Source organism: Lacerta agilis, chromosome 10 (genome assembly GCF_009819535.1).
Source record: "Lacerta agilis isolate rLacAgi1 chromosome 10, rLacAgi1.pri, whole genome shotgun sequence".
NCBI lineage: Eukaryota > Metazoa > Chordata > Lepidosauria > Squamata > Lacertidae > Lacerta > Lacerta agilis.
Genome location: NC_046321.1, coordinates 56,682,128 through 56,708,602, shown reverse-complemented (window position 1 = coordinate 56,708,602; position 26,475 = coordinate 56,682,128). Strand labels below are relative to the sequence as shown.

At 43.0% G+C, this 26,475-nt stretch overlaps 1 protein-coding gene across 2 annotated transcripts; it reads left to right on the top strand.

The window, feature by feature from the left end:
- Nucleotides 1–1,828: 1,828 nt before the first annotated feature.
- Nucleotides 1,829–22,873, top strand: ZNF800 (zinc finger protein 800). Of its 2 annotated transcripts, none has more exons than XM_033162016.1 (5): nucleotides 1,829–1,960; nucleotides 6,227–6,334; nucleotides 8,533–8,628; nucleotides 18,076–18,219; nucleotides 20,715–22,873. In XM_033162016.1, the coding sequence occupies exons 2-5, from the start codon at nucleotides 6,274–6,276 to the stop codon at nucleotides 22,667–22,669; spliced, it is 2,256 nt and encodes a 751-aa protein (XP_033017907.1). In that variant the 5' UTR covers nucleotides 1,829–1,960; nucleotides 6,227–6,273; the 3' UTR covers nucleotides 22,670–22,873. The 2 variants fall into 2 exon arrangements, with proteins under 2 accessions (XP_033017907.1, XP_033017905.1); XM_033162014.1 differs by having other exon boundaries at nucleotides 1,837–1,960; nucleotides 6,224–6,334.
- Nucleotides 22,874–26,475: the final 3,602 nt, after the last annotated feature.

Here is a 26,475-nt window from a genome sequence, read left to right as displayed (position 1 = left end):
ACAATTAAGTCGTATTGCTGTTTTGAATGTGGAATTTGTAGTCTATAATTATATTTTTGTTGGGATTTGTAAACTGCTAAGGGATTTCTGTTGCAATGAGGTGGACTACAAATTAGATAAATAAATAAAATGCAAGAGTACTTTATTTATATTAAATTATCTGCTGGAGATGATGCAATATATTTTGTTCCAAGCTCAGATTAATTTGCAGTCCATTTTCAACGGAAATGACCTGGAAGCATCCAAAGAACTTTACTTAATAGAGAAGTTTTGTCACATGTTATTGTAAAACTAGCGAGGCAGGATCTCAAACAGCTGCACCAAAGAAGCGCAGAATATCTGTATAAATTATGCAAATAGCATAAATTTGCTTATTTTTCTACAGCCCATTCTGCTTTGGTGCATAGCAACGAAAGCCTTGCCTGCTTGGCTATTTCACTGTCCCCTCATCCAGCTTCGGAGTTGCCTGCTCCACTTTATCTTTGCGGTCAAAACATTAAAAACACTTTCTTTTGTAAATGAAAGACAGTGTTTCTCAGAATTATGCTTTTTCCCCTGCATGTGCACAGAATCTACACGTCCCTCGCCATTAGGGTCCCCCCCCCCCGGTATAACCAGCCACAACCGGCGTTTTTTTTTTTGTAAACACAGACGACGTGGCTGGATTGCTAGGTAAAACTTTAAAAACAGAATTTAGACCGGGCACACGAAGTCGATCGGCCGGCGGGATTTTAAAAGCCTGCTAAGATGCGCCTGTCGCGAAACCCGAGTAAGGCAAGCCGGCGATGGCACGGCAGAGAAGTGTCCGTCGCGCCACGGACGGAGCCTTTTTCCCACCAGCGGAGGAAACAGAGCGCTCGCAGAACCCAATGCTTTGCCTAAGAGGGAGCTGCGCAGTGGAGGAACTTTCCTCTTCCCCTCGCGCGCTCGACTCCCTTCGCCCCGCGCGCCTCTGCGAGTGCGTAAAAACCATGGCGAGGCGGCTGCTCCAGGGCGCCAGACCTACCCAAGCGCCGCAGCCGGAGAATTTCCCTCTCTCAGCCCCTTTCTAAACGCGGGTCTGAGTGCCACGCCGAGTTCGCTGGCGTCGCGGAAAATCAGGCAGGAAGGCAGGCGCGGCGGCGGCGGCGGCGACTCCTCCGCCCTTCGCCAAGCCGTGCGCCCTCGCACCAAGGCGCGCGCCACGGCGGCTCCAAAGGGCGCAAGCGAGCCAAGCGCAGCCGGAGCCTCCTGGGAGAGAGAGGGAAAAAAAGGCAAGGAGCCCTTTCTTGCCCCGGTGGGCCTCGAGGTGCCTTCCTTTGATTGGTTGAGGCGCATGTTGGAGAAGAGGCGCGCGCAGGGGACCCCGCCGCCGCGCGCCCAACTTCGCCCCCGGCCGCCAACTTTGTCGTCGTCGGGCGGGAACCCTGCGGAGCACAACAGCCACCTGCGCGCTCAGGGCTCTTGTGGGAGGAGAGCGCGAGCGGGAGAGAGGAGCGAGGAGGCTGGGAAGGGGGCGGAGAGGAGGGAAAAAGCCGGGTGCGGCGCATGCGCCGTGCGCTGCCCCGGGCCTGCCGCGGCCGCAGTCACTTCCTGCCCTTGCGCCCATCCGGCTCCGGGGTCGCGTCGCGGGGCCGCTTGGGCGGGACAGGCGACGGCGAGTTCGCGTCGGGGCGCGGCGACACAGCGCGCTGCCCTTCCCCGCCGGGCCCCGCATCGTCGGCGGTGGCAGGGTCTCCCGCGCCCGCCTCAGCGGAGCCTCCTTTCCGGGCGCCCTGCTCACTGTCACCTGCTGCCTGCGCCTCCTCGGAGAAGCCCAAGGGCTCCTTCCTTCCTTCCTATCCGCCTCCCGCGCGCGTCCCGCCGGCCGGTGGCGGGCAGGCGAAGAGGGGCTTCCCTCACGCCCAGCCGCTGCCCGCCCGGCAGGCACCTCACGCGCCTCGCTCGGGCCGGGCTGGCGTCTCCCGCAGGAGCCTTTCCCGTAAGTGTGGTGGTCGCCGCTGAAACTCCCCGTCAGGATCGCCTCTCCGCCTTCCCTCCGTCACGGGCACCCTCGCCCGCCGCGGAAAACACGGAGGAGATGCGCGTTTGTTGGTTGGGTGGTTTGGCTGGCGTGTGTGCGTACGCGCGCGCGCCCGCCCCCTCCCCTCGCGCGCCGATGCTGGGTTGTGTGAGGCGGGCGACCCGTGTGACAGGTGGCCCCGGAAGAGCGCGCGAGGAGTTGGTAACCTGGGAGTAGGTGGTGTGTTCGGGGGAGTTGGGAGGGAGAGGGAACTTGTGTGGAGGGGGATGAGTGCCAGAGAGAGGGAAAGGGAGGTGTGCGTGTGTGTGTTTGGGAATGTGGGTTCTGTATTGGAATGCTTGTTGTTGTTTTGTTCCTGCATCACTGATGGAAAGGCTAGTGATGGGGTGGAAGTGGGTGGCCAGGTCGTAATGGTTGGCATGGTCTGAGTTGGCATTCCTGTGTGTGGCATGGATCAGCCCAGCGCAGGATTTAGGGCAGTGTCGGGCGGTTCCACATCACAGGGCGCTGAGCCGAAGGGTGATGATGAAGATGATTATAATATCTTATATTTATGTGGGTACCTACTGAGAAGATCGGTTTAAAAGCAACCGTACCAAATTGAGTTATTGTCAATTTTTAAAAACGTATGTATTGGAAGTTCAGAAAGTACATGATTATATGTACACTAAACATTGAGAGACGTAAATAAACAAGAGAAAAGGAAAAAGAGAAACAGAACCTGTGTAGAAGGGAAAATAAGGGGGGGGCACCCAGTATTCTTACAAATACTGTAATAGGTTAGGATCTGGTGAAGTGCAATAACAACCTTTTAAAGTATACAGTTTGGGGTCCCCCCCCTTTTATGAATTATTGTCAAATTAACATTTTGGTGGGTGGGTGTGCATGCCAGATTTCATCCTCACAGTGCTATATTACCCAGGGGCAAAACTAGGTGTTACTTCACAAGGGTCAAAGACCCAGTTTGGCACCGCCCCTCACGCACATTTGTGGCACTGGTGTTCGAAACTCCCACTGTTCCAGGCATGTTTTGCGACAGGAAATTTCACTAGCGCAAGCGGTTTTTGAGCTCTGGGTGCAGTACTGCACCTAAGATTTCAGATTAAAACTGTGGAATGGAAGGAAAGGGGGACCTTTTTCTGCACCCCCACTTCCAGCTACTCTCTGAAAACCGGAGAAGAAATCCTCTTAAGAATATTAAGAATTTTCCAGCCCTATTGCTGGATACATGGGAAAGCAACAGGTGCTGGTGAAAAGTGATAGAAATAGTATTCTGAGTTGTCATGTTACTGTGACTGGGTACATCTGACATATTACATGTTATAATGCATGTCTGGTTTAAGGAGCCACTTGGTGCCTAGCTGATATATTTAAGTTTCTAACACTGGTCCATATACACTGCATATAGACATAGAGACGAGATAGGCTTCGTCAAGGATACAAAGCTTGGTCATTTATTTAGATGCTGGTGCTGCAATCCTACATATTCATTTTTGGAAGTGAGCCCCATTGGGGGGAAAGAGACTTACCGTTGAGTCAACATGCTTCGATTGAGTTGTGTGTAGATATTGCCATGATTGGCGATCACTTGTAGCCAAGTAAGATTGTCTTCCATGAACATGGTCTTCCCAGTGTGTCCGCAAGTGACTGTGGAGGCCAATTCTAGATCCACACATCCTTCCACAGTAGGGACATAGGTTTCTGGGCAGGAGTTGATGACGATGAGGATTTGCCAAGCGTGCCTTCCTCTTAGCATATTTCTCCAAATGTCTTGAGTTCGGGTGTCTCCAAAGTCCATGACGCCTTTAGCAGAGGCCAGTTGGAGCGCTCGCAGGCCATTGTTTTCCAGTTGTCGGTGTTTATACTGCATTTTTTAAAGATTTGCCTTGAGAGCGTCTTTGAACCTCTTTAGTTGTCCACCGACATTATGCTTTCCATTCTTATGTTGCGAATAGAGTAAGAACTGGTATAAGTGGACGACATAGTGCTTTTCCTTTGAATGGCATGACCTGCAATGGTTACTCCTTAAGGGGCTCTTGTGGTTCACAAATTTATAGACCGCTTCAAAACATAAATCCATCAATGTGGTGTGTGTACACATAGAAACAGAATTAAATGTTATGCTGTTATGAAGGAGCAAGCATCATATACTTTATCTGCAAACAGTTGGACCATTTTAGAAGAGAATGACATTTTGGAGTTCTCTTAACTCCTTCAATTGCAGCATGAGGGAACCTGCCCAAAGTTCTGCAGTTCTATATTTGTTGTTGTTCAGTCGTTCAGTCATGTCCGACTCTTCGTGACCCCATGGACAAGAGCACGCCAGGCACCCCTATCCTCCACTGCCTCCCGCAGTTTGGCCAAACTCATGCCAGTCGCTTCGAGAACACTGTCCAACCATCTCATCCTCTGTCATCCCCTTCTCCTTGTGCCCTCCATCTTTCCCAACATTAGGGTCTTTTCCAGGGAGTCTTCTCTTCTCATGAGGTGGCCAAAGTATTGGAGCCTCAACTTCAGGATCTGCCCTTCCAGTGAGCACTCAGGGCTGATTTCTTTAAGGATGGATATGTTTGATCTTTTTGCAGTCCATGGGACTCTCAAGAGCCAGCACCATAATTCAAAAGCATCAATTCTTCGGCGATCAGCCTTCTTTATGGTCCAGCTCTCACTTCAATACATTACTACTGGGAAAACCATAGCTTTAACTATATGGACAGTTCTATATATGTAGCCTCAAATGTGTGTGATGCTGCAAAGGAGATCAGTGGTTTAGAAGTTGGCAATGCTGTGACTTGATGCATGCCATTTGAAATCTGTATTGGAGGATATTTAGGAACAAGTTACAATAAAAATACTGGATTGGCACTCCATAAGGCACTCCATAAGCTCGTAGATATGCTTTACTCTAAAGTAGTGTATTTCTGAAGTTTTTTAAACTCACCGCTATTCCCCCTCTCTCCTGTTTTGATTGGATGCTGGTGGAGTGCTGAAAACCGCAAACAGCCCCCCCTTTTTTGACAAAAATCATTTGTCCTCCTGTGAATTTTATTTCATTCCGATAAATAAAATCCTTTGTCAATGTCAGTTCGCATTACAAAATGTTTGTAAACAGGGCTGAGTAAAACTGTTATTTTGGTTATTCCGATGTGGTTTTTATAGGCTTCTAACGCTCTACTGAAAGAATCCAGGAGAATTATTCTCCCTTTTAGATTAAAATCCCAAGTCAAGACAATAATTGCTGTTCCAGCGCCCTTTCCTAGCTGGAAAGTAGCAAACAGCCATGGGGAGAAAGGAAAGGAAAAAGATTTCCGGAAAGAGTTCCAGCAGTGCTTTTCAGGAAAACTACATTTCCCAGAGACTACTGCACTGTGGGTTAAACCACAGAGCCTAGGGCTTGCTGATCAGAAGGTTGGCGGTTCGAATCCCCGCGACGGGATGAGCTCCCATTGCTCGGTCCCAGCTCCTGCCCACCTAGCAGTTCGAAAGCACGTCAAAGTGCAAGTAGATAAATAGGTACCGCTCCGGTGGGAAGGTAAACGGCGTTTCCGTGCGCTGCTCTGGTTCGCCAGAAGCGGCTTAGTCATGCTGGCCACATGACCCAGAAGCTGTACGCCGGCTCCCTCGGCCAGTAATGCAAGATGAGCGCTGCAACCCCACAGTCGGACACGACTGGACCTAATGGTCAGGGGTCCCTTTACCTTTACCTTCACTGCACTGGAGAAACTTTCCTCCTTTACACATCCCATAGCTGTTTGCCGTTCTTAGTGCTGTATAACCAGCCAGGTAACTATGTATATGCCCCGTTTCATCACAGGGTGGTTCAAACATAACTGGGGGTTAGAGAGAAGGAATAAGTGGGGTTGGGGATTGAGGTGGGACAAAAGGCATTTGGGGGTTTGCAGAGCTTAGATCAGCTAATTTGAATTAGCGCTGAAAAGGAGTGAAGAACTTCCCTGATTTGGGAGGGAATGTCTTGCCTCGTTTCCCAGCCCGTTAAGCTGCCTCTAATTGCAATAGCAGTTATCAATCGCAGTTATCCATGTCCTAACAATTGCTGAGTAGAGAAGATTTCATATTTTTTTTAATGTGTGGAATTGTTCTTTTTTATATATGTTCAATAGTCACTGCTCATTCTTAGACCAGTGGTTTTTATAGGGACGTCATGTAACAACGCAGAACCTTATTTTCCTTGGTAAATTATAGAAAATTTGTTTATTTTAGCAGAAACGAGCTACTAGATGTAGAAGGAAAGTGGGGCGTTGATGTAGAAAATGCCTCTAAGGGACAAGTGTTGTCAGACTGACCACCATCACCATGGCTGCTGTGAACCAGGTAATAGTGCTTAATAATCTACCTTTCTTTAATAAATAAATAAATGCAGTAAGAAGAAGAGTTTGGATTTGATATCCCGCTTTATCACTACCCGAAGGAGTCTCAAAGCGGCTAACAATCTCCTTTCCCTTCCTCCCCCACAACAAACACTCTGTGAGGCGAGTGGGGCTGAGAGACTTCAGAGAAGTGTGACTAGCTCAAGGTCACCCAGAAGCTGCATGTGGAGGAGTGGAGACACGAACCCGGTTCACCAGATTACGAGTCTACCGCTCTTAACCACTACACCACACTGGCTGTCGGGAAAAAGATAGCCTATATTATGCTGCCGTAATGGAATTAGGACATCTTCAAATATTGTTGTATTGCCAGTATTTTTAAAATGCTTGGGTTTTGATTGAGTACTTCTTACATCTGTATTTGCTTCTTGTAGACTGGATTGAAGGGGAAGGTAGGGAATAAACATTTTTGGAAACTATGTTTCCAGGGCCTGCAGAAACAATATTTATTCAGCGTACAAATAGCTTGATCTAAATATATACAAATATTCTGATGTTGGCACGTTGCTGTAATAACATGAGCATTAAAAAAATGGCTTGTAACCTAAAAACACTCGAAACGAGAAAATGAAGAGAAATATACACATCAGTATGTGTTAAGATAGGATACCTACTAACCTACTTACCTGAACTTGAGTAGGCATGGATAAAAGCATTTTAATTGACTAAAAATGTACTTCCACATAAATAGAGGTCTGCTTCTATGCATATGTAAGAAATACGTCTAACAAGTGCAAATGGCAAGTACCATCTTAAGATGGAGAAAAATGCGTCCCCCCTTTTCTCTCATATAGTTGGATTGTCTCTTTAAATTGATCCTTGGTATAATGCATATAAAGGACACGGGTGCCGCTGTGGGTTAAACCACAGAGCCTAGGGCTTGCCAATCAGAAGGTCGGGAGTTTGAATCCCCGCGATGGGGTGAGCTCCCGTTGCTTGGTCCCAGCTCCTGCCAACCTAGCAGTTTGAAAGCACGCCAAAGTGCAAGTAGATAAATAGGTACCGCTCCAATAAAGCGAGATGAGTGCTGCAACCCCAGAGTCGTCCACGACTGGACTTAATGGTCAGGGGTCCCTTTACCTTTACCTATAATGCATATACTGTATGTATCATCTAAAAACAAAGGGTTTTGTCCTATTAAGTCACACTTGTAGTAAACTTTTGAAATAAATGGATTTTAATAATTTAAGCCCATTAATATCAACTCATGACTTAAGTGGGTACAACCCAAAGAAAGTAAGTTGCTTCAGAATAGGGTTGTTACCTATATAGAATTATTGATCAGATGATTACTTGATTGCACCTTCTATGGCTAATCTCAGATTTCTTTAATCGCGTGACATGTCTGTTGGGAATCTTTACAAATAAAAAGCTGTGATTGAAATAAACGTTCTTGGAAAGATGCTCAGTTGCATCTTGACTGACTCAACAGAGTTAACAAGCACTAGCATAATTCATTCCTTAAACTGAGATTAATGCAATTGAGCAGCAAACATAATCCTAATATGAATGTAGGTACATGAGCGCAGGAATTGCTGGACAACATTGGTAATACCTTATGGCAATTATTTCTAGCAATTACGTGTATTCTATCTTTCAAAAATGTTATTTGTCATTTCTAGTGGTAACTGCTTTCTAGATATATAAGCTGTATATATACAGTGGAACCTCGGTTCTCGAACGCCTCCATTGTCATACGTTTCGGTTCTCGAACGTTGAAAACCTGGAAGTGAATGCTTCCTTTTCAAACGTTTTTCGGAACCGGAATGTGCGCCGTGACTTCCGCTGAGGGCAAGAAGCTCTTGCAACCGATGGGAAGTTGCGCCTCGGTTTTCGAACATTTCGGAAGCGGAACGGGCTTCCAGAATGGATTTCGTTCGAGAACCTATAGGTACCACTGTATCTCTATTTGTGTGTGAATATGCTTTTTCGAGCTTAACTGAGACAATCACAGACAATACAGTTGTTTTGGAAATAGCAATAAAAAAAACTACCGGTACATATTTGTCATTTTTGATGTCCAGACCAAATTGCAATGTTTTAGTAGAATTTTAATGGAATAGCCTCAGTGCAATTAACATTTATGTGTGGGCATGTACCTTAAGCTCTTTTTAAAAACTATTTATTGTGACTATTTTGCAGTGCATATACTGGAACCCGGAGATCATCCTTTATTGCAGCAGCCTCTTCAGACATCAAAATCCGGCATTCAGCAAATTATTGAATGTTTTCGATCAGGTATGAGTAGGTTCTTTTTTATATATTATTTTCCCTTGAAGGTTTGGAATGCTTCAATGGTGACATAAATTACATCTAATGAACAATCTAAAATCATTATTTCACGTTTTAAGAAAAATGGCACTCTTGGATTTTCATGGGTTTGATTTTGGGTTGTATCCAACATTAGTCATATTCACAGTAGAACCATCGGGTTGTAACCAACAAAATAATCGCACATTCAAGCCTACTTCCGCAGGCAATATGGAACCTCTTCTCTCCCTCTTCCACCTCCAAAATCTGTTATGGGGGTTCCCCCCAACTCTCTTGAGCAGATTTAGGGGTGAGGGTGGAAGGAGAGAGAAGTAAAGTTCCCTTGTGCCCATGCAAGTTTGTTCATGTGCACACTGATATCCTTGGATACAACCCATTAAAATTAATGCACATGACTAACTAGTCCATTAATTTCAATGGGTTGGAGCTGAAGAAAGTTCAGTTGGATGCTACCCAATGTTTTAAGAATTGCTTGTTTTAATTATTGTATTGATATTTGATTGTAAGTACACCACCCTGGGTTCCGATTTTAAGATGATGCCAGGACCAGGAGAATTTCTAAATGAATAAATAAGTCTATCAAAGATTCACCGATTCTAATACAGTGGTACCTCTGGTTGCGAACGGGATCTGTTCCGGAGCCCCGTTAGCAACCTGAAAGGTCCGCAACCTGAAGCGCCATGCGCAGATGCAATTTGGCACTTCTGCGCATGCACATGTGCATCTGCGCATGTGTGAATTGCCGAACCCAGAAGTAACCTGTTCCGGTACTTTCGGGTTCGGTGCGTTCGTATCCCATGACGAACGCAACCTGAAGCAATCGTAACCAGAGGTACGACTGTACTCTAATACCAACAGTAAGTAGTCATTCAGATGCTTCTGGTACTCCCTGGCCTTTGCTGGTGTCCTGCGGTGAATGTTGATCAGACAGGGTGTTGTTGTTGTTGTTGTTGTTGTTGTTGTTGTTGTTGTTGTTTCAGCTTTTTAAATATTCTTCTGTTGGAATGTTCTTTGGTTGTACAGTCGTACCTTGGTTTAAGAACAGCTTAGTTCTCGAACGTTTTGGCTCCCGAATGCCACAAACCCGGAAGTGACTGTTCCGGTTTGCAAACTATTTTTGGAAGCGGAACGTGCGACAGGCCTTCCGCAGCTTGCGATTGGCTGTAGGAGATTCCTGCAACCAATCAGAATCCGCACTTTGGTTTCTGAACGTTTTGTAAATCGAACGGATGTACGACTTTACTGTATACATCGTAGCTGAGACTGTAGCATTTCAAATTTTGAAAAGCCCTTTGGGAAAATGTTCACCACAAATTATGTATTTTCAATAGCAGTGCAGTTTTGAGATAGGCAGCAAACTTTTTTTTATCATGGCTTTTGCTGGCAACGGGTGACAGCTGTTATGAGATAAAAATGATGTTTGATTGTTTATTTTACTGTATAATAATTATGTATGATATGCCTTGAGATGCCCATATAAGAAGCTTATAAATATTTTAATAAAATATAAATAAATAAATTTAGGTACGGAAAACTGGTAACTGTAAATCTACTCTGTAATGTTAATCTTGTCACTCCTTTTGTAAAATCATCTAAATTAGGGGCTTTTGCCATATCTTGTAGTAAATTGCATATGCTTTTTTGTGTTGTAGGGAAGAAGCATTTCTTTGCCCTGTCTGCAGAAATTTGGAATTTCTCCTTTGTGACCTTAGAAATTTCGGGCTTAGGTTGAATGTCTGATGTGGTCTTGTTGCTTTCTGAAAAAAAGGAGTAAGGATTCAGGGTTGGTGTTGTCAAGCAGGACTGTAGTACAGTATATTGTTTCTATTTGGATGGTCTTTTCTAGTTAGGATAGCAATTGAGTGGATGTATGTGTTGCTAACTATAGTCATTTATGGGACTGGGTGGCGCTGTGGTCTAAACCACTGAGCCTTTTGGGCTTGCTGATCGGAAGGTCGGTGGTTCGAATCCACGTGACGGGGCGAGCTCCCGTTGCTCTGTCCCAGCTCTTGCCAACCTAGCAGTTCAAAAGTACACCAGTGCAAGTAGATAAATAGGTACCACTGTGGCAGGAAGCTAAATGCCATTTCCGTGTGCTCTGGTTTCTGTCATGGTGTTCTGTTGTGCTAGAAGCGGTTTAGTCATGCTGGCCACATGACCCAGAAAGCTGTCTGTGGACAAACGATGGCTCCTTTGGCCTGAAAGCGAGATGAGCACCGCAACCCCATAGTTGCCTTTGACTGGACTTAAACGTCCAGGGGTCCTTTACCTTTACCTTTACCGTCCTAGTCATTTAAGGTGTTTTTTAAAGGTGTTTATTGTTTTGTGCTACTTGTATTTCTACCTTTTAGCGTTTTAATTGTTAACAGTTTTTATCTTAGCTGTTTTATTGTTTTATACTAATTTCTTTCCTATGTAAACCTAAGCAAGGCAGTATAGAAATAGCCAGAATAAAATACCAATAAATACTGTGTTCAGAATGGTTGGTAAGACAGTACTGGACTTCTATAAGTTTCTATCCAGCCCCTTCCAGTTAGAATAATTATACTGTACTGTGGAATGGGCCAGGTAATGGCAAGGCAATGAAAGCTATAAAGAGGAAGAAACTATCTATTTATTATCTATCTGTTTTCTATTTATTATCTATCTTTTATCTATCTATTATCTATCATCTATCTATCATTATCTGAGTTCAAACAATCAGGCAAACAGTGATTTAGAACTGTTTTTTTCTTTTCCATTTTCATTCTACTCAAAACTTCTGAATCTAGCTGTATCTGGGTTCCAGAAGAGGAGCAGCATACCATATGTTTGGTATCTTAATTCAGACATTAAGCCAAGCTGTGTCTTTTTCAAACATGTTTCCTGGCTACTTAGAATCAAGTTAGATAACGTAAAACAAGAACAACACAGTTGAGCTTTACAGAACATAGTTTGGAACGATATCTGAAATAAACCTTAGAAAAAAGGAAATACTAGTAGCCTAGAGAAAAAAGAAAAAGTAAAGTAATAGGCGATTCCATGGAAATACGGACCCATTTTTCATTTTCACACATAGTTTACATGTTGTAAATCATTTTAAAGATAATTTCCCATAGTTTCATGTGACAACCAGAAGCGTGACATGCAAGATGACACAGAATTTCTCTATCCCCCCCCCCTAATTTCCAGTTAAAGACCTCTCCAATAAAATAGATAATAAGTTAATGGCACTTTATTAATTTTGCTTCCTCATTTGCTGAACTGACAAGAAATGTTATCTTAGGGACAAAGTTCTATAAGCTCAGGACAATAAAGCCTACATTGGTTGAAGATGTTATGTTGGCCACAACAATACCAACTCTCTCTCAACAAATGAAAAGAAAAATCTGTACATTTTAACTTTCCCCCTCTTCTTTGGGATTCTTAGCAATAGGAAAATGTGATGAGAAGTTATCTGAAAAGTATTTAATATGCAACATTTATTGTGACCAATGTAACACCACAACATGCAACTTACATAAAATATATGCGTAACAACAACAACAGCAACAACAACAACTGATTATTTATACCCCACCCATCTGGCTGGGTTTCCCCAGCCACTCTGGGCGGCTCCAAACAGAATATTAAAAACATGATAAAACATCAAACATTAAAAACTTCCCTAAACAGGGCTGCCTTCAGATGTCTTCTAAAACTCAAATAGTTGTTTATTTCCTTGACATCTGGTGGGAGGGCGTTCCACAGGGCGGGCGCCACTACCGAGAAGGCCCTCTGTCTGGATCCCTGTAGCCTCACTTCTCGCAGTGAGGAAACCGCCAGAAGGCCCTCAGAGCTGGACCTCAGTGTCCGGGCTGGACAATGGGGGTGGAGACACTCCTTCAGGTATATAGGACCGAGGCCATTTAGGGCTTTAAAGGTCAGCAGCAAAACTTTGGGAGCCAATGAAGGTCTTTCAGGACTGGTGTTATATGGTCTCAGCGACCACTCCCAGTCACATGTGTTGTCATGTGCATAATTTAAACCTCTTTTTAGGACTGCCATACCTACTTCCCTGATAACACAATAATTATTAGGCCTCTTAGAGAGCTACAGGTGAAACTCGAAAAATTAGAATATCGTAGAAAGTTTTAATTTCTTTCAGTAATTCAACCTAAAAGGTGAAACTAATATATGAGATAGACTCATGACATGTAAAGCAAGATATATCAAGCCTTTATTTGTTATAATTGTGATGATTATGGCGTACAGCTGATGAGAACCCCAAATTAACAATTTCAACTTTGGGGTTTTCATCAGCTGCGCGCCATAATCATCACAATTCTAACAAATAAAGGCTTGAATATCTCGCTTTGCATTTCATGAGTCTATCTCATATATTAAACTCCAGTAGTTAATGAAAACAATTGCTTACATAAATGGACTTTTCCACGATATTCTAATTTTTCAAGTTTCACCTGTAGTGTGGTATAGTGGTTAAGAGGGTAGACTTGTAATCTGGTGAACCGGGTTTGTGTCTCCGCTCCTCCACATGCAGCTGCTGGGTGACCTTGGGCTAGTCACACTTCTCTGAAGTCTCTCAGCCCCACTCACCTCACAGAGTGTTTGTTGTGGGGGAGGAAGGGAAAGGAGAATGTTAGCCGCTTTGAGACTCCTTCGGGTAGTGATAAAGCGGGATATCAAATCCAAACTCTTCTACTCTTCTTCTCTTTTTATTTGTATCGTGCCATCAGTGTAGGGCATCTTACAGAGTTCTGAAAAAAAGTGAAAGATGTCTTCTCTCAAGTAGCTTAAAATATGAAACAAGTCATAGTTGGGGAATCTGTTCTACTGTTTTCAGCAGAGTGTACTTCAGTCACCCGTACACATTGCACTGAGCATACCGACACACTTGCACTGCTGTTGTGTAGTACAAGAGAGGCTGATGTTTTGAGTTGGAAGGAGGATGGTAGTAATTTGACTCTGTTTCAGAGCCTCCCATCCTTTTCAGTAAACGTCCATGCATTGCAAACTCTTATTTTAGTTTGAAATTTGCAGAAGCGCCTAAAGAACTCCAGGTTCACTTCAGCTAAGTGAGTTGCAAATTGCGCGATTAACATCTTTTAACAAAAATCTCTTGGTTTTAAAGCCTGGTATGTATTTTCTCAGTTTCCCCTCACGCCACTTTCTCACCCCTTGCTGGAATACCACCTGTAGTTACTGTTTCTTCTTGCTTTTGCCTCCATGGCCTCACATATCTTACTTCCTGTACCTAGTATAGCTCTTTTTAAAAGGAAAGCAACTTCCTGCTTCTTCTCCAATACAGTGAATAGAGTTCAAAGTGTTTTCTGAACTACCTTAGCCTTGTACTGCCCACCACTTAGCTTCCCTGTGCCCTATATCTCTGTCCGTTCATCTCTGAACACACCTCCACCCCAGCCTCTTTCTTGTAAATCTAATTTAAATGGCAAGTCAGCTACACGGCCTGTCACTTCTATGTTCTCCAGTGTTTACTTAGTGCACCGGCACTGTCAAATAGCGGTAGCAATAATTTATGGGACTACAAATGGCTTTTTTGCTCAGGTGTTTGAGATAAGAGAAATGGCAGTACTTTGGAAAGGAACTCTGAAACTTTTATAAAAATGGTTTGCTATGTGGACCCAAGTTTGTCTTTAGCTTTTAGGATATTTTACCAGGTCACACTTGATCCATCTGGATACCTGATCGTGTGTCAGGCAAATAAACTTTTGAAAATGGAAAAAATGTTCCATATACCAAGCATGTTGTTCGGTGATCCCTTCAAACACCGAAATATCAGTTTTGCACAGAATCACAACCTCATTCTGTTGCCCATTTAGTACCATTTTAACTATTATATTTGCCTGTGAAAATAGTATAAGTATTATACAGTCACACTATTGTATGGTCCTTGCTTTTGAAACCGTAGTTTTTATCAGTATACTAGGTAAAATAGGCTAGGCTGAAAACAATCATCTTAATCTTTTTTTTTTTTTTTTTACTTCCTCATTAATGTCTTACTAAGGTTTTCTGAGAAGTGGCATTAAATTTAATTCAGTAGATGTTTTAATATTAAATAAATTTGTGTTTTGGGGGGGAAATGGACTTTGATTTTATATAATTTATATCTGAAAGAAATAATACTAGTGAAAAATATACAATTTTGCAGTATTGGAGTAATAAAGGTAAAGGACCCATGGATGGTTAAGTTCAGTCAAAGGCGACTATGGGATTGCGGCACACATGCTGAGGGAGCCAGTGTTTGTCCACAGACAGCTTTCTGGGTCATGTGGCCAGCATGACTAAACCACTTCTGGTGCAACAGGACATCATGACAAGTGCCAAAGTGCATGGAAACACCGTTTACTTTTCCGCCACAGCAGTAAATATTTATTTACTTGCACTGGTGTGCTTTAGAACTGCTAGGTTGGCAGAAGCTGGGACAGAGCAACTGGATAATAGGAATAATAGGCTGTTAGTAGCATCAGTTGGATCTCTACACCGATATTGTTTCATGTTGAGAGAAACATATCCACATTCACACTTTTAAACAGAACTTTATACCATCTTGAAGTCCAGATTTGGTTAGAGAGAGAGAGAGAGAGAGAGAGAGAGAGAGACATTAAAATATATATGGATAAGAATACATCATAGAAAGTATCATTCATTATTCAGTAACTAGATGTTGAATGGTTTGAAATAAATTACTCAAGATTGTTGTTGGTTTGTGTTCAAGGGTCTTGAACTGATTTCCTACTGGCTTTGGCCTGTTTTTGAGTCACTCAGTTGGATGATTTATACTGGGATATTGTCACGGACCGTCTAACTCTTTTCTGATGGGCCTCTAAACAGCTTTTAATATAATCAACAACGGACTGGTAGGCACTGGGACATTCCAGAGGTTTGGACCCAGAAGGTGGTGTTTGACGATTTCTGCTCCATCTTATAGTTTTTGAGGTTCCCATGCTATTTAACATTCACACGAAGCTGCTGGAAGAAGTTATTTGAGGAGGTTTGGATCGAAGTGTTGTCCCACAGTTCTATCCCCTTTCTTCTACCTGCTCCGGTCGAAATGCTCCAGTTTGGGTTGGATAGCACGGTCGCTGAAAGAACCAAGTTAGGGGATTTTCCTGAACTTGATGCTAGTTACATGAGTGACTTTTAGTAGGACCAAAGCTGGTGAAACGGTCCAAGCTATCTAATCTAAATAAAGCAAATCTCCCGTTAAATGTGCTCTCCAGACCATATTCTTATATAGTGCACTCTACAGCTGCCTATATAGATTATTTGGAAACTTCAACTGTTTCAGAATGCAAGCATTAGTTTGCTTATGTGAGCCATTGTTTAGGGCACACAACATGCTGTATCAGGAGGGATTTGATTTAAATCAAATCGATTTAAATCACTAGTCAGTAAGACTTGATTTAAATAAATAAAAAATTATAGAAAAAAAATCATTACTCATTCTTGCCGGTATAATTTTAATATTTACAACCAGATGAAGTTTTTATTTCTGGAATAATAAAATTTTCAGAGTAGTTTTTACAGTTACATCAAAAATTACTGATTTGGTTATACTATTAGAAATGCATAGACAGATAATTATGAAATGATTGTGAGGTTTAATAAGTTAACTCTTTATATTTGGACGACTTTTCTGCTGTACTTTACTGGAAGGAGAAAAACAATCATTTCCTCAACAACAATTTAACTAAAACGATAACATTATAGCATATGTATCCAGGTTGGTTAAACTTTTTTTTTTTAAACAGACTGAATTTTAGCACACATGAAAAACTTAAAACAAATCCTTAATTCCTGATGAATAGGCTTTGGACTATAATGTAACTTAAATAGAAAACTATATTTAGAAAGAGTTTTCCTCCAAAAGCATTTTATTTTTAAAATCCAATTTAAAGAAAAAAAAATCTGATTTAAATAAAAAAATCTGATTTTTTTTTTTAAAAAAATAATCATGGATTTTTATCCACCCTGTGCTGTACCACTGGTTTTCAGGCTCAGTTTAAAGTACTCATGTAGACCTTTAAAGCCCTAAACGGGCTGTTTGAGGGGACCACTTGTACCCATACTAAACTGCCCTGGCTTTAAGATTGGCCCCCGAGATCACAATGAAGCAGTTTTAATTCTGGAGTCAACTAAAAGTGTAAAAGGCTATTAGCATAAATGCCTTGCTAGGCATGCACTTTGCACTGCATAAAACTGATTGTTGTGCATCCCCTTCATGATCCACCTATAGGGACTGCCCCTCCCCCCCCCCCTTTAGCAAGTTGTTATTACATGAACAGCTCTCTGTCATGACGCAAGTTTGTCAGTGGCTACTAACCAGTCACTGACAACCAGTCGTTTCTGAGCACAATTCAAAGTGTTGGTGCTGACCTTTAAAGCCCTAAACGGCCTCAGCCCAGTATACCTGAAGGAGCGTCTCCACCCCCATTGCTCAGCCTAGACACTGAGGTCCAGCGCCGAGGGCCTTCTGGTGTTTCCCTCACTGCAAGAAGTGAGGTTACAGGGAACCAGGCAGAGGGCCTTCTCAGTAGTGGCGCCCACCCTGTGGAACGCCCTCCCATCAGATGTCAAGGAAATAAGCAACTATCCTATTTTTAAAAGACATCTGAGGGCAGCCTGTTTAGGGAAGTTTTTAATATTTAATACTGTATTGTTTTTAACACTCGATTGGGAGCCGCCCAGAGTGGCTGGGGAAACTGAGTTCCTATAACAATGTACCTATATATACCTGAAGGAGCGTCTCCACCCCCATCATTCTGCCCGGACTCTGAGGTCCAGTGCCAAGGGCCTTCTGGCGGTTCCCTCACTGCAAGAAATGAGGTTACAGGGAACCAGGCAGAGGGCCTTCTCAACTATTTTACTTTTAAAAGATGTCTGAAGGCAGACCTGTTTACATAGCTGTCAACTCCCCCCCCCCCCTTTAAGGGAAATTCCCTTATTCTGAATAGGATTCCTCGCAAGAAAAGGGAAAAGTTGACAGCTATGTGTTTAGGGGAGTTTTTGATGTTTAATGCTACACTTACTGTATTGTGTTTTTAATATTTGGTTGGGAGCCGCCCAGAGTGGCTGGGGAAACCCAGCCAGATGGGTGGGGTATAAATAAATTATTATTATTATTATTAACCACTGTGCAAGCTCTCCAGCGGCCCATGGGGCCTAAAATTAAGTACTTAAGGGTTGCTACCCTGTACACACTTACATGCGAGTAAGTCTCATGGAACTCAGTGGGGTAACTCCTGGGTAGGTATGTGTAACATTCAACCATTAGTCTTACTGATGTCTGTTGGAAAGATGTTGGCATGTGATTAATTTTCCTATAAACATAATTGAGCATTTAAAGTACTTAACCTCACCTGGATCATGCCTCGGATGCACCCAGTAGTAACTGTATCTTTTTATTTGTTTCAGGAACCAAGCAACTTAAACATATTTTGCTGAAAGATGTGGACACCATCTTCGAATGTAAATTGTGCCGCAGCCTCTTCAGAGGACTTCCGAATTTAATAACCCACAAGAAGTTCTACTGTCCTCCAAGTCTCCGGATGGATGACAGTAAGTTTTGTTCTCTCAGGTCTCTCGTTCAACCTACAGTCGTGCCTTGGAAGCCGAAGGATTCTGTTGCGGAAGTCCGTTCGACTTCCAAAACTTTCGGAAACCAAAGCGCGGCTTCTGATTGGGTGCAAGAAGCTCCTGCAGCCAATCGGAAGCTGCGGAAGTCCCGTCGGACATTCGACTTCCAAAAAATAGCCTGCAAACTGGAACAGTCACTTCCGGGAGCCAAAACGTTTGAGAACTAAGCTGTTCGAAAACCAAGGTACGACTGTATCTCTAACCCTAGAATGCAATGGCTGTGCATCACAGCGTGTCTTCATTTTTCTTATTACTGGCATAGCGCTACTGAATTAAAGTGGGCCACAACCAGTGCTGCAGCTTGGTGGGTACCGCAGACTTTTGTGTCCTCTCCTGGCCCCTCTGGCCCCCCACAAGTCAGCTCTGGAGGGTTGGGGGACCCTATGGAGCAGGTTTGGAGGGCATGTGGTGGAGGAGAGGAAATGATAGTCCTGTTGCGCCAGCAGAATTCTGGTGCAAGCCTTGAATACAGCCCTGTGACACCATGCAGTAACAACGACAAAAGACAGCTCCGTGTTCGGAGGAACTAACAATATAAAAGAAAGACAACACTGGAAAAGTAGAAAAGCAAAGGTAGCAATATGAATATGAGTAATTGCAGTTATAAATATTTGGGCTTCACATTATCCCACTTTCCTTTTTTTAAAAGAAAAATAATAATCCACAATGCACTATATATAAGTGGCAATCACATATTATATATCATGGGTAGGGAAACTAAGGCCCGGGGGCCGGATCCGGCCCAATCGCCTTCTAAATCCGGCCTACGAACCAGCATGTTTTTACATGAGTAGAGTGTGTCCTTTTATTTAAAAAGCATCTCTGGGTTATTTGTGGGGTATAGGAATTCGTTCATTTCCCCCCAAAAAAATATAGTCCGGCCCCCCACAAGTGGACCGGCCCCCTGCTGAAAAAGTTTGCTCACCCCTGTTATATATAATTGACTCATGAAGGTGAAGAGCCTTGGTGGGACGGATCCCTGCTCTTTCTGCTGGCATAGGCCAGGATGGAAGAGGCTGAATAACAGCTGGTCTGGTTCTTTAGTGGAAGAGGCCATGTTGCCTTTCTCTCCTCTTCTAACAGCATTTTAGAAGTGCTTGATTAGGTCTGTTCGTCTTCCGCACAATACAGCTGCTTATGAAGAATCTTGAAAATTAAGATTTTGTTAAAACCACCACCATGATGGCATACAAATCAATATGGCTATCTTCACCCAACAACCCCACCACCACCACACAAACAAACCTCACTGCAGGCAACTAAAAACAACCAACCGCACTATGCCCTCCCCATCCCTCTCACTACCAAGGAAATGTAATTAGCGGATAGAAGGAGAATCTACCCAGTTGACCCTGACACAAAACCCCACACGTACACTGTATAAGGGAATGTAAGTTTCACCACCCCACCCTTCTCCCCACTCTTCTTCCCCAAACGTATACAGTGGTACCTTGGCTTGCAACCGTTTTGGATTACAACCGTTTTGGGTTACAACCACGTCAAACCATTAAGTGTGTGTCCCCTTTCTTGGGGGATTACAACCCTGTCAGGGATTTGCCTTCTCCTCGCGAGGAGAGACCGGGGGAGGTTCTACTCGTAAGGAAAGCCCGGGAGGGAGTACTCCTCAGGGGGAGAGCGGGGAAAGTGATCCTGCTAGGATCAGGGTAGGGAACCTCCTTGAGAGGAGGTCTTGCTCAGGTACAGGGAGCCCCAGCCACTGCTGTCATCTGACTCCTCCCAAAGCCCATCGCCAGATCTCTCTCCCGCGGAAGAGGAGGAGGTGTCAAGGGTCAGGGATGCTGGGCAGAGACCCAGCAATGCCAGCCAAAGGCGATCAGAGGGGGAGTTGCAGCTTCCGGTGCCAGCGCAGCATCGGGGGGTCAGGGGACACAGAAGAGATCATTTCAGGGTGCCGAGGCTTTGGTGTTGGGCAGGAAACAGGAGAGGGGCACTTCCGGATTCTGCAAATGACTGAGCAGTCATGTTTTTAGCAACTGTGCACTGTAAATAGTTATGCACAATAAAGTAATCTTTAGTGTGAGAGGACTCTGTCGTTACTCATGAGCAGCACTGTGGTGTACCCTGACAGCCCCATTTTTTGGGGGGGGAGGCCCCATTGGCGAAAGGGCGCCTTGTGTTACAACCTGTTTTGGTTTACAACCGGCCCTCCGGAACGGATTATGGTTGTAACCAAGGTATCACTGTACTGGATACAACACTTAAATGTCTCACATCATATGTAACTTATCCACAACCTGAAAAAAGAGACAATGCGTGATGTAAACCAAGAAAATCTTTAATAAAAATTATTTTTTTAAAAAAGAACACAAACCACCACCACCCGATTTCTTGTTTGAAGTGACACCTGTAAAATAATGTAATGTAAACATTGTGGGTTTCCCCCCTCTTATCTACAGACTCTCCTGATGTAAATGATAAGCAGAGCCAAGCCATAAGCGATCTCCTGGAAGCTATGTATCCTAGAGTGGACAAGCAAGACTATATAATCCGTTTGGAACCTATAGAGACAAACCGGAATGCTGTATTTCAATATGTTTCGAAGGCTGATAGCACGGTTGAGAACATTGAGATGAATGTCACCACCGAACCAGCTCCTGTAGTAGAAATGCCAGAACCTACCGCAGAACCTCCTCAAGCGGTTCCTAGTCCTTCACAGGAAGAAACTGCGGAGATTCCTGTCCCTGCTGCTGCTAGCAAGGTAATATTGACTCCAGAAGAACCGTCTCTGTCCTCAAAGCCTAAGTTGGAATGCGATAAACCAGATTTGGGTCATCAGTTAATTTGCTGCCTCTGTAAAAAAGAATTTCATTCCAGACGCAGTGTACGCCGACACATTAGAAAAGTACACAAGAAGAAGATGGAAGAACTGAAGAAATTTATTGAAATTAAAAGGCGGCCAAATCAGACATCTGGAAGGGGGCGCAATAAGAACATTCTTGTAACATTGGGTAGGAGCTGTCCTGTGTGCTATAAATCCTTTGCTACAAAAGCCAACGTAAGGAGGCATTTTGATGAAGTTCATAGGGGACTGAGGAGGGATTCCATAACTCCTGACATAGCTACAAAGCCTGGGGAACCCTTGTCCTTGGAATCGGCTAAAAAATCTATTAAGACCCGAAAACAAAAGTCCCTTAAGGCTGAATACAACTTAACCACCTGCAAATGCCTCTTGTGCAAGAGGAAATATAGCTCGCAGGTAATGCTCAAAAGGCATATGCAGATTGTTCACAAGATAACCCTTTCAGCAAAAAATGCGAAGAGAGAGAAAAAGCCCAATAACGCAGTTGGCACAGAGGTGAAAGATAAAACTGAACCTGCAGAATCGGTGCCTCCCGTCCTCAGTTCCCCGCAGAATGAAACAAAGGGAACAAATTCAAATGAAAGAAAGAATGCCTCGTCATCCACCGAACGGAAGAATGCATCCTCTGCTGAACGAAAGAATGCCTCGTCATCCGCTGAACGGAAGAATGCATCCTCTGCTGAACGAAAAAATGCCTCGTCATCCGCTGAACGAAAGAATGCATCCTCTGCTGAACGAAAAAATGCCTCGTCATCTGCTGAACGAAAGAATGCATCATCTGCTGAACGCAAAAATGCCTCGTCATCCGCTGAACGGAAGAATGCCTCATCATCCGCTGAACGGAAGAATGCATCTTCTTCCACTGAAAGAAAGAACGCACCACCCACAAAGAAAAACAAAGTTAAGCAGAGCTCTGAAAATTCCAAGTCAAGTAATCAGTCCATTGCAGGTGGTCTCAGAAAGCCCAGGAAGCCAAGACTTTCCGTTGGCTTTGACTTTAAAAAGCTTTACTGCAAACTCTGCAAACGCCAATTTACGTCTAAGCAAAATCTAACGAAGCACATCGAGTTGCACACGGATGGAAATAACATTTTTGTGAAATTCTACCGGTGCCCGCTCTGCCCTTACGAAACCCGCCGGAAGCGCGACGTGATAAGACATATAACCGTAGTGCACAAGAAGTCTTCGCGTTACCTCGGCAAGATAACGGCAAGCTTAGAAATCAGAGCGGTGAAAAAGCCCATTGACTGCGTTTTAAACAAGGTGACGAGAAGAGGCCCTCAGAGGGATGAAGGTAAGCAAAATGGTTCAAAGCAGGACGTCGCCTCCAACTCGCCAAGCAAGAAGTACGAAGGGGCTGATGTTGGCATTGAAGTGAAAGTCACCAAGAATTTCTCCCTGCACAGATGCAATAAATGTGGGAAATCGTTTGCCAAAAAGACTTTCCTAGAGCACCACAAGAAGACTCACAAGGCAAATGCGTCACATTCGCCCGAAGAAAACAATGCAACCAAAGGCAGAAGCACGAGATCTAAAGCTCTTGTCTGCTGAGGAACAACGAGTGCCTTCTAAAACGTTTGCCTGAACTTTCCATTGGTGTTTCTAGCTCAGACTCTGATGCTTGTAGAACATAAAAAAGAGCATCGCATTTATTCCCTTCAGCCACGTATTTATAGGATTAAACATGAATTTGTCTTTGTTCCAGAAAGTGAACCTAGCACAGTTGTACACGGTCGGTTCCTGAAAGTTTTATAATATTCTGTAACAATTTGTTCGGGGCGTAATATTTAGCGGTAGGGACCGTAGTTCCAAAGGTTTTTTTTTAAATTAACTTTGCACTTCATTGGTACTGACCAGGTAGAGGAAAGCTTTGATGGGCTTGAAATAGCCTGCTAGTGCTGTGTTTGCCTAACTGTGGTTTTAGTCTGTTAGCAAATATTTCTGGCATATAGAGTTTTTTGCATAAATGCTAGTATACTTAAGATGAGGATAAATTTAGGGTATATAGCTCTATATAGCTATATAGTTTAGAGTCAACACTTTTGCGTTAAAATTCCGTTTCTCTGTTTGACACAAGATGTCCATTCCTCTTAGAGAAACTAACATCTCAGTTTTTCCCCCCCATGAGCTAGAATTTGGGTACCTGGAACTTTATAGCTAGCATTTTAACCATAATGTTTGTTTCCATGGACCCTGTTTAGAAACCTGCGGGTGGGGATATTGGATATTTTACAGTTCAGTGGCAATTTTACATGACATACAAAACAACAATCTTAACTAGCTTCAATTGAAATGTTGGGCAGCCAGCCATCAGGGAGAGAATAGTTTGGTTTTTTTTTAATTACTACTTTATACGGAAGATTATTAATCTCTAACAGATGTTTATTAAGAGTATATCTATGTTGATAATTCAGATCCAAAGTTCCGATTAGGTGAAGGTATCTTCCCAGAGTTAAACCACTTGTGGATTCTGGTTTTAATGTGAAAAGGTTATATGTAGACAAGCTTCCAGATTTTTGGGGAGCTACCCTCAGGTTGCTGGGGAGAAGTTGGTGGGTTGTTTCGTTTTGTCTTTTAAAGGCTAAATAATAAAGATATGGGTTATTCTTACCAAAACCACAGTCAGCTTATTGGACGCAGAAAGTGCTTCTGGCTTTTGTGTGGAAAAACGTTCACGCTGCCTACAAGTAAAGCCCCTTTTTAAAAGTTGGCTAAATATTATATTGATACATGTATTTCTCCTTAACATGAGATGATGTGTGGTAAAATTTGGAATTAGAACCACTAATATCTTGAAATAGTACTACGAGAGGAAATATTTTTATAAGCTATTTTCTTAGCAAATGTATTGATTGTTCCTAAAAGGTAACGTCTTGTCTGAGTTTTTCCAAGAGCGATTAAACTCCATTAAAAATAGCCCTTTGAATTAATAGCCAGCTTTCTTATTTCATGTGTGCAGTAGTGCTGGTAACAGAAAAATGAACATTTTAAAAGGGAAATTTTGCAAACCATTTTTGAAGACCTATTCTTTTTAAGGAAATTATCAACTTGGAGCATGCGTTCAGGACTTGGCCCTTACTTAATTCTAATTTTGCTGAACAGATTTTACGTCCATTGTGATATACTACTAAGCAAACACTTGTTGTGTGATGTACTTTTAAAATATTTTTTTACAGATGAATGTATATGAGCAGTTTCTTAGCGTAATTTGAATGAACTCCAATTTGAATTGTAATATTTTTTAGCATTGGCGCTAATTTCAATTCATGGTTCAATACTTTTTTGGGAGTATTAAGTTTGACTGTACTGAACTTGCTGCAAAAAAAATGTATAGTAATTTTGCATGGTTAGCATATTGGTCAGTCTTTCATATGGAAGTTTACAAGTGACCCACATTCCCCTATTTTAATTGTTGTTGCTTTTTTAAAAAAAGATTATACACAAGCACTTTAATAGATGCAGTTTAAAATTTTAGTTATTTTTAAAAACAGTACACTAATGTTCATGTGAAGATAGTAGATGGGTTTTGTAGACAATTCATATACAACCGTAGTTCCTTAAATATTGTTTAAACGGAAGGTAGTGGAAGGACTTTTTTTCTTTCTTTCATTTTGCCCACAAGATGTTGAATGACCACTGTAGATGGCACTTGACTTTCACTGTAAAGTTTATGAAATTCTTGCTTCCTGTCTTATTTTATAATCGATTCTATAGCAAAACATTAGTATACCTACCATTATTAAATTTTTGGCAGGTTTCTGCGCTTTCTTAATTTTTAGAAAATGTTTAGTGATTTGTGTCAAATTGCCACAGTTTAAAAGATGATGGGTTAGATCCAGAGGACCCGTGAACAGGATCCCACTCACAGGATCCTCCTACTGGAGGAAGGCTGATGAAGTTATTTCCACTTATTCCTCCTTCTCCCGCCTCCAGAACAGTGTGAGGTGTGGCGTGGAGGGCTAGAGAGGAAAGAGGAAGTGGCAAAAAGCACTTCCCTTCACCTTCCTCCTGTGGGAGCTTCTGCTGGTTCTTGGTCCCTTCTGTTCACGGAAGGGACTCACTCCGGATCCAACCCGATGTACAAATGAAGAAATGCCATTTTTAAAATATTGGTCAGCTCCCTTGCTTAGGGAATGCCTTGTGTCCATATATACTTTTTGTATAAAATATATCTAAAAATGTTGATCATAAATAAAAAGAAAATATTCTTTTATGGATAGGTAAGTGTTTGGCCTTTTAGTGCTTTGCACTAAAAACAAAACAAAACTGTGAATGGGAAATAGACTGTAACTGTTGCTGGAAATGTTCTGTTTGAATATACTTGCTTTTTGGAGAAATGTACTTTATTTGGAAATAAAGCAGACTGGAAGTTATTTGAGGTAAATGTACTCGAATGTTTATACTTGATTTTATTAGTTGAATTTGTGCATGTTTACAACTCTGAGAATAATATGGGTTATACTAGCCTTTATCTCATTGCCCAGGTACTCTTGGGACTAGGGATGTGGGTGGTGCTGTGGTCTAAACCACTGAGCCTCTTGGGCTTGCTGATCAGAAGGTTGTTGGTTCGAATCCCCGGAACGGAGTGAGCTCCCGTTGCTCTGTCCCAGCTCCTGCCAACCTAACAGTTCAAAAGCATGCCAGTGCAAGTAGATAAACAGGTACTGCTGTGGCAGGAAGGTAAACGGCGTTTCCGTGCGCTCTGGTTTCTGTCACAGTGTCCCATTGCGCCAGAAGCAGTTTAGTCATGCTGGCCACATGACCCGGAAAGCTGTCTGTGGACAAACACTGGCTCCCTTGGCCTGAAAGCGAGATGAGCGCCACAACCCCATAGTCGCCTTTGACTGCACTTAACCGTCCAGGGGTCCTTTACCTTTTACCTTTTTACTCTTGGGTCTGATGGGGAGACAATAAGAGAGCAGAAGGTAAGGGATGCTTGGAGAAGGAGGGAGGAACTGGATTGCTTGACTGCGCAAGGGAAACGGTCAAACAAGGTGTGGTTTTTTACTTTGATTTGAATAGTTGAGTGAACAGAACTGATTTTTTTTTGAGCCAAGTAAGTGGTGCTTCCCCACTTCTACCTGTAACCTTCAGTAGAAAGCATCCTTCATTGTGGCTTACCACACTCAGTTCCGTCCGTTGCGACATCCAGAAAACTCACCTTGACCAACTCAGTTCAGTGGTGGGTTCCTGGGTCAAACTTACCTTCTCTAAGATAAAGCAAACTCCCATCAACCTAGCCAGTGATTATGACCCCCATGACCGTTCACTCTTTCACAATTCACTGCTTCTTGGACTTCGCCCAATAAGTAAATTTAATGCGCGGGTGATCAATGACTTCTCTCAAGGAAACTGCA

Excerpts from the sequence above, each read along its gene's own strand:
- ZNF800 (XM_033162016.1), top strand. The coding sequence starts at position 6,274 with ATGCCTCTAAGGGACAAGTGTTGTCAGACTGACCACCATCACCATGGC. Across the intron at positions 8,629-18,075 it reads TATTGAATGTTTTCGATCAG|GAACCAAGCAACTTAAACAT; the intron begins GTATGAGTAGGT and ends TATTTGTTTCAG. Across the intron at positions 18,220-20,714 it reads AAGTCTCCGGATGGATGACA|ACTCTCCTGATGTAAATGAT; the intron begins GTAAGTTTTGTT and ends TCTTATCTACAG.